This window comes from Salminus brasiliensis, chromosome 11, assembly GCF_030463535.1.
Source record: "Salminus brasiliensis chromosome 11, fSalBra1.hap2, whole genome shotgun sequence".
Lineage (NCBI taxonomy): Eukaryota > Metazoa > Chordata > Actinopteri > Characiformes > Bryconidae > Salminus > Salminus brasiliensis.
In genome coordinates, this window is record NC_132888.1 from 12,350,103 (window position 1) to 12,358,580 (window position 8,478).

The following is an 8,478-nucleotide window of genomic DNA, read 5'->3' on the forward strand; positions in this document are numbered from 1 at the left end:
ATGTAATTATATAATACACTTAATTAATTGATTTATTTAACATTAAAAACACAATAAAACGTTATAAATGATCTGATTATAAAGTTATCTGACTGCACTGATGAATCGAGGTAAATCCAGGTAGGATGAAATTATGGACGGACTGCCAAGTACAAGAAATAACGTGCGTTGATATGCGCATGCGCAGTAAGCCTTGGTAGGTCATAATAATTTAATACTTTAATACTTAAAATATCAGCGTTTGCAAAAGAAGTAGCACATTAAATACATTATGTTGTTGTGAAGTGTAACAAATAATATAGCTGTTTGTTTCCTGTGGATGATTTGCTTACTGTCTTGTGGTTAGTGGAAGCTGGTAAGCAGGAACAGCACCCTGCCAGTGGTAGACCAGGGCTTGATTCCCCAAACAGGCCTGTGTGGCACACTACACCAGTAAGAGTCAATAGGCAAGACTCCTGATGCTACATTCGTCATACATACGTTGTGCCATAAATGTAAATGTAAGTGTGATGTAATATGAATATAATAAAAATGACTGTTGTGCTGACATAAATACACATACACTTCTCCTTTATAGTGTTATAGTGTCTATTTATATATCTAGTGTTGTTTTTTATTGCTTTCTTCAGTCCCAGCTTGTTTCCCCATACACAGTCCTGCACCTTTCCCAGAATGACTGCAGTGTTTTGCCCTGGACTGGTTTTCCCAGATTTGCAGCCGTAGGAGTGTGAGGTGGTTCACACTTTCCACTGTTGCCACATCAACACTGATTACAGTGTGACTCCCTTGGTGCTATCTGGAGCCCACTTGAGTGTTGACGACACTGAAGGCCAGTATTGCCACTTTGCAACCACAGTTTTCACTGCAGTTTCCACCACTGTCAGAATTCAGATTCAGCCAGTGCCTTTAAACTGGTTAGTACCTTTTTGCCTATTGGTTTAAAATTGTGTTCCTTCATGATCACATGACATTTCAGGTGGCTTGTCACAGTGCTGAAACGAGACCTGACCTGACCTAGTACAGCTGCGTTTTTTGGGGATGCTTATTGTCCAATGGCCAGTTTCACATAGGACTCTTACTTATTAAAGACACTTGTAATGGCTGCAAAACATCTCCTGACCTGCAGTTTATATAGCTAACAGATAAAATTGAAGGGGGCTTATGAAAAAGAAATGTTGAAATATGCAGATTTGGTGGCTGAGGTGAGAGAACGTGGGTGGCAGGCATATATTAGACCAGTAGAGGTGGGTGTTTGTAGGGAAATCTGTCACGTCATTGCTGGTTCAATTCAAATTCAGATGCCATGTCCTGAGGGCAGCCATAAAGGAATTGTCGGAAGTAGCTGAAGTTGGGTGAGGAAGGGCAGTGTGTGATTGAAGGTGTGGTATGGTGGGAGATAAAGGCTGTGGTGTGCATATGCAGTTGGTGTAGTGTTATTGAAGCTTTGAGTAATCTAGCAAAAAGTCTGTGAAGTGGGCTTGGAGGAGAGTGGGTCTGGGACGGAAATACTGACCCCTGTGAGGAGTTTGCAACACAGTGGGTGGTTAGAATATGGATGGAGGGCTGGGTGTAGGTATTTGGTGTGGGATTTTATCTGTTCTTGTAGTATTTTATTATAGTTATGCTTAATGTTTTTTCTGTAGGTCTGACTACATGGTGGTAGAGACAGTGTGACCATGAACATAGTGTTATACTCTGCTTCTGGATCCTTGTCAAGCAAGTATCAGTTATAGCGGATGCCCTGTTCTGCTCACAGCAACGTTAAGGTGTAAAGTAGTTGGTGGTTGAGGTAGGCTTAACCCAGCAAAGCACTGACAGAGGGAAGTGACTAGCTGATTACCCTGGTGAAGAGGTGATTGCATGATTAGGATAGGGGTGAAGGGAATGTGCTGGGTATTTCACTTTCACTTAAAATGCCTAAGATTAGAATCAGTTAGAGAGGATTTTGGAGAAGCTTGTCTTATTTACACATTTCGTTTGGTTTGCTCTGGCTCGAGGAGCTATCTGAGGACTTGAGAAAGATGATTGTAGGTGCATAGGAGTCTGGGAAGGGAATTTAAGGGAACTTTGTTTCACATGACTGTACATAGTATTCAGTGGAAGTTGGCTGATTTAAAAAATCCATGTCAACAGATTAATTTTCTACAAATGAGAAATAAGGAACCTAAAAGGATACCATGTTTTTATTATCACCAGTGAAAACCGCATCTTCTCAAAGGCTAAGGCTGGTTGTGTTGGCCAAAAACCAAAAATAACAATATTGACAAAAATATTATAATAACCACAATAACGGCAGTTCAGATTAACGTTGATGGACATTTGTTGCTCACAGTGTTTTGCATATTCTATCAGAGTGCAAAAAAACTCCTGTGTCCCTTAGGAGCTGTTCAGTGGCCTATGTATCTGATGGTGCCACCCCCGCTGCTGCCAGCTTGTTTGCCTCAGTGCTGCTCACCACAGAGACAGACCCTCCTGGAGATGGAAACATTATGGAATATAGGCTGAGTTTTTTTTTTTTACCTTGTTCATCTACAACAGTGGTATCAGCAGTGTGGCAAAGCAAGTCTGTGGCAAGAATGCTTAGAGTCTCTGGTGATTTACATCTCCCTTCTTTTGCAAAATATCCAAAAAAGGAGTGAAAGCCTCCAGCATTTAGAGTACAAACACAGTGTGAGCATCTCAGTTCCTTTGCATTAATTCAGAAAAGCTTGGGAAGTCTTTTGCCTGGAGGAACAGTGTCAAACACGGTATCATTTCAAGGTGCTGAAAAAGATTCCTGCCATCCTAAATAGCACAGCCACAATAGCATAATAATACTATATATTGAGTTCTCTGCATCTTTATGTGATATGTAATGATTTGTTTTTAAGGCACTCTAATTCACAGTAGTCTAGCTAATCTTTCTTTGTACAGGGTCGTCTAACAAAACATTTATCTGGAACATATCTCCTCTAGACAGGCTGATAACAGATAACATTTCTCTGAACACTGAAACTGAAGGACATTTTCATCAAATCATTTAACAATAAAGAAGTCAAGGTAACAGAACCTTATACAGCAAACAGTTAAATAATCAAACTGAAATTAAAGAACTGGAATGAGTGGAAAATGCTTGCTTTGAGCATAGAAAGGTAACAATTTGTTGAGTTTGACCGTACAATCATCAAATCACTTTGTAATGACATAAAAACAACAGAGGGAGACCATCGTTTTAATCACACTTGTTAGTCAAGTATGATATGACAGCTTATATGGTAATAATATATAACATATATAATATAATATCATTTAAAAATACATACAATTTTATATATATTATAAAATAATCAAAATAGAATTACATTAAATGTTCCTAATGTGAATATTGCAGTAGTATTTTGTTAAAATGTCATAAATGGACCAATAGAAATGATAAAACATGACTTGGAAAATATCTTACTTACTTACTAAAAAAAAAAAAAAAAAAAAAAAAAAAACATTGAAAGTTTCCATTAAAAGTTTTTGCTTGACAGCAATGATATAACGCCCCTGAAAATGAAGTTCTCCAAGGAGGAGATCTCTGAGCTTAATGACATACTGCTGTCACAATGCATGCATGTTTCTGTCTGAATTTTAAATACCTTAATATTACTCCCTAAATAGTAAACTAATTTCATGAAGACATTATGTAGGGAGTAGTGTGTAATTTGGGATTAAACCTCTGCGTTTTCTTCCTTCTTTGTGGTGTTTTGATGTCTCTTTTTATGAGGTACTGTTGTCCCGCACAGGGATAGCATGCTCATGCAAGCATTGCTGTCTCTTGTGTGGACGAGGCTTTACTTTAATGTATACAGGAAACCAGAAGCAATCAAAGGCAATGGCAGCAAATAAATATGCATAGGGAGAAAGGTATACTGACATTCACACAGTTGAAAATGGCACTTAAAATGATATCTGTCCAAAAATAAATTTTAATTTCTGGAAGAAAACAAAACATTATAGAGCTGTATTTAACACATTACACATCTAAAGAGGTTGAATGACTGTCAGCAGATAAGGCAGCCTGGGGATATGCTGACTGTCTGATTTTCATGCTGACTCACACTGACTTCTAAACCAGTATGGATAGTAGTGTTCCCAGTCAAATCACTGTAACGGTTTTCCCTAATACTGTACCAAAAAGAACACTCTGCATTTAAAGCACTGAAATTAATAACACCTGTTCTCTGTCACTGCACTACTGTACACTAGTGCTGTTCTGGAGTGTAATTATGGACCTAAGAGTCACACGTCAAACTGTTTCATCATCATCTTGCGGCTGAGTTCATAGGCCAGAAAGAGAGCACCATTGGCAGGGAATGTCCGGATCAAAGTCGGGGTCAAACCAGAGTACAGAGGCCGCACTCCTGGAAAGGAGGAAAACAAAGTTTATGCTGCGGTCTAATATATACTTTTTGGTCTACTTAAAAAAAAATCTATAAATGTCTATCCTTCCATATCCTTCTCAGGATATGTGGCGGCTCAGTGTGGGCCTCCACATATCCTGACCTTATGCACTCATGATGCAGCTGAAATTAATGTTGATTAATTAACACTGTAGATAATCAAACAGTGAAAGTCATGAACAAACTCCAGACAGAACAGAGAATGAACATTTGGAACTGACAACTGAAGATACCAATCTTAATAGAGGACTTTCTTCCCCATCAGAACATTCAACAGGGGCTTAATTTGATTTAATTTTACAGATTTTCTGAAACAGTAGCAAAGACTGCATGTACATACTGTAGCATCGTGGCATATATAGACATACTGTGGCATTATTTGTCAGTGCATCTTTACAGAAAAGACACAGTAATGTTTACAGTAAAGATTACAGCACCTTTTACCCTCTAGAAAGCAAGCCATAGAAATATGCTCAGGTTATATTAAACCTGTGTCATATCCTATCAAATTAGTTTTTGGCAGCTTTTTTCAAGTATGGAGGCATTTAGTTTCGTTGTGCATGGCACAGAAACCTCGGCCTATTTCAGAAGACAAGCCAAAAGTGTGGCGCTTTGTGTAGCGTAGAGTATAGCCAACATATGTGTTATGAACATGTAACTGCTAATATACAAACTAAAGTTTCATTAGTTCTCTCAGTGGGCTATAAGATTGAAATGATCACGTTTTTGAAGATGACAGCAGTCCGTAAATCAAGGAGCCACTCCCATCTCAGTCATTTATGCCATGATTTCTTATTATCCTGTGAGAATCTGTCCAATATTACAGACGTCCCATAGTAAAATTACATTGCTCCACCTCCCCATGTAAAACTAATCTCATCTGAACAGAGCTTTAGTTCGTGATCTGATAATTACCTTCATTGCGCACAATGCCCATGAACGTCTTGAGAAAGCCACCTTGTTGCCCAGCCAAAGACAGCACTTGAATGCGGGACTTTACACAGTCTATTGGATAAACTACTATCCAGAGACAGGCCCCTCCAAACCCACCGCTGAACATCAAGGGAACAACCCCTGCCAAACAGAGGGAGACATGAGTTAGACCCTTGATTCATGGCACAAAGTTAAACCTTTAGTCAGGACATTGGAACAATATAATTCCCAGAGGCCACAGAGGCTTCCTCAGTTTACCTATGTCCTCCTTGTCCCTTTCCATAGCACGTGCAAAAAGTGTGCGACTCAGCTCATAGCCTCCAAAAAAGCAGAAGTAGCCAGGGATCTCTCGTACTATTGTAGTGGTTAGGCCTTGATAGAAACCCAGCGGACCATTTGTCTTCAAGACATTCCTGACCACAGACCACACTGTGCTGAGTGTGACAGATGTAGAAATAGAGAGAGAGAGACTCAGATAAAGGCCATCATTCATCAGAAGACTATTCAGTGGATAGTGCAGTAAGCTCATAAGTTATCAATATATGTACGATTGACCACACCATATGACTACAGTTAATCTGAGATAATGAACATGTTTAAGCTCACAAAGCATTTTGAATATTTTTGAATGCTACCTCTTCTGTCCGCTGGCGATCTTGCCTGATGCCTCCATTTCATGCATGGCCTGCAGGCGACACTTCACAAGTTCGGTGGGACACAGAGCCAGAGAGGAGAAGATGGAGGCCACAGAGCCAGAGCAAGCCTTCTGAACATCACTGAAACACAAAGCACCTTTCATTAACCACCCCAAGCCTTCATTACCTCCCTCATTAAGCACAGCATCCGCAGTTACAGCAACAGTTACAGGCAGCTAAAGCCTCCAACTTCATCCCAGCTGTTTGCAACAATTTGTAATTACCGCCAATGGGACCTAATTCCTATAACACTTTCATCACGCCTGCATAATAACTGCTAATTACTGTGTAAGTGTAGTCTAACTCGCTTAGATCCCTCATGGTGTAAATACGTTCAGATGTCTTAACTTCTATTCAGTTTAGTTATTTCTCATTGGAGCTCATTGAGACAAGTGAAGAAATTCTGTGAAATGTCTGAATTCAGGTCAGGTCAGTACAGCAGCTGTTCATTTGCAATTCTAACCCATCCAACCAATCGACAACAGAAATGATGTTTATTAAAACTATGTTTTGTTATAAACAGTATTTTGGTGGAAAGTGAAAGGAGAAAAAACATCTATTTCAAAAGACAATGTCAGGATTTATTTTCTTCACACTTTTAATCAATGTCACTTTTGTTTACATGAGCGGAAGAGGAGATACTTATGATTTAAATCTGATAAAAAAAGGAAAAAAAAGTTTTTGGACAATTCTTGTTATTGAAATTCAGTCTGTCTAAGCAGAATGTACATCAAATGCAACTGTAACAATTACACACGTAACTGAGTAATTAATTATGTATTCATGTAAATAGATGTAAATAATATAGATGTAGCACAATGTGGAAATTTCTTTCCAAAGTTAAAACAGCTAATTATATATGAATTCTAGGAGCTGATAAACATTCTTAGAAGTCTGTTTTTATTCTGTAACTGCTGCTATAATTACAGCATTTGTAAAGGTTATTCATTTAATTTCAGCACTGTTTGGGCTCACTCTGCCTTTCGACCATGAAGCAGTATATGGACATTAGTCGCTCAGCGGTTAGAGCACCAAGCTATTGCTGACTAAAATGTGGGTTCCATACCGGAGCTAGGCAAGCTGCCACCGTTGGGCCCTTGAGCAAGGCCCTTCGCCCTTTATTCTCCCCGGGAGCCGCAGCAATGGTTGCTAACTGCTCCAGGCACGTGTGCTTACTGTCACACATTGTGTGTGTTTGATCACTAGTGTGTAAGTGTGTTCACTGCAAGGATGGGTTTAAGGCAGAGGCCAAATTCCATCTGTGTCCAACACTAAGGGTGAATATGGTTGTCTTCTTGTCTTGTTTAGCCATAAGGTATTAGTCATGCATGTGTTTAAGTCGAAGGAGTAACATAAAAAATGAACCAATCATGAAACCCCACAAATGGTGAATATGGTTGTCTTATCTATTATGCGAGAATATATATTTTTTGCTCTTGGTCTCCCCCTAAAATCGGGAAGTGTAATTCGCTTTGCGAAAGCATGTTACACCTGCATTTCTGACAAGCTGAGAGTTCCAGAACCAACGCTAAAAGTGAAAGAAGCATGTGCACTGTCGAAGTAGATGTTTTACACAAATATGAGTCAAGTTATGCTGTGCAAGGCAGTTGTCACATGCATTTTTCTGCCCGCTTCACCAGAGTTACATAGTGCGGATAGCAGCGTGCCAAGCCCGAAGTAGCAACTCTCCTTATTACAGGTCAGTGGAGCATCACAATGATTTTGAAGCTGGTTAAACTTAAAGGTAAAGGCTCCATAATGTGTCTCTAAACATGGCTGCACTGTGGTACACTGCCCAACACTGTGGTAGTTCGTCCCAGCGAATAAACATCATCTGTAACTGTCCTCCATGAAATATTGGTATTTAAGCTTTTATATTAATTCTATAACAATATGTTATTTCAATCCATTTATTTTACTGCAGTACACGTTCTGTACTTCTTACTTCCAGTTTACTGTATATGTGCATATAAAAGTAAGTAGGAATTAATGCATCTTTAGAGCTAAGCTGCCAGTTACTTTAAATTAACTTAGTAAGAAGTATCTCACCTGAGCTCCGCTCCTCTTTCCAGCCCAAGGTGAAGCGAACCACATCCTGGCAGAAGCCATAGCTCATGAACAGCACCGCGTTCTCTGCTATGTTGGCCAGCAGAGCCGGGCTGGTGCCCTTGTACAAGCCACGCAGACCCACTTGCTTGGAGATGGACATAAAGCAGTGAACGAACCCTCTGTACATATTAGGGAAAGTCTGCATCTTGACCTTGGCGGTGTCGAAGGGCTGGCCGCACAGCACACATGCTATACCACCTTAAACAGAAAAAAAGGATGGAAATGTTACAAAGAACTGCTTGTGTTACCTGCAGGCGCAAGAAAGCATGGTGATTTGTGTACAGGAACAACTGTGGGGTGGGTCTGAATTTTAACAG

At 39.7% G+C, this 8,478-nt stretch overlaps 1 protein-coding gene across 1 annotated transcript in view; it reads right to left on the bottom strand.

Annotated features, from left to right (window-relative positions):
• Positions 1–3,444: 3,444 nt before the first annotated feature.
• Positions 3,445–8,478, bottom strand: part of slc25a15a (solute carrier family 25 member 15a) — a 5,459-nt gene continuing 425 nt past the window's right edge. The window contains 6 exon segments of the mRNA XM_072691041.1: positions 3,445–4,385; positions 5,340–5,498; positions 5,616–5,791; positions 5,993–6,133; positions 8,102–8,129; positions 8,132–8,359. Coding sequence (XP_072547142.1) covers positions 4,264–4,385; positions 5,340–5,498; positions 5,616–5,791; positions 5,993–6,133; positions 8,102–8,129; positions 8,132–8,359 — 854 coding nt within the window. The 3' untranslated portion in view covers positions 3,445–4,263.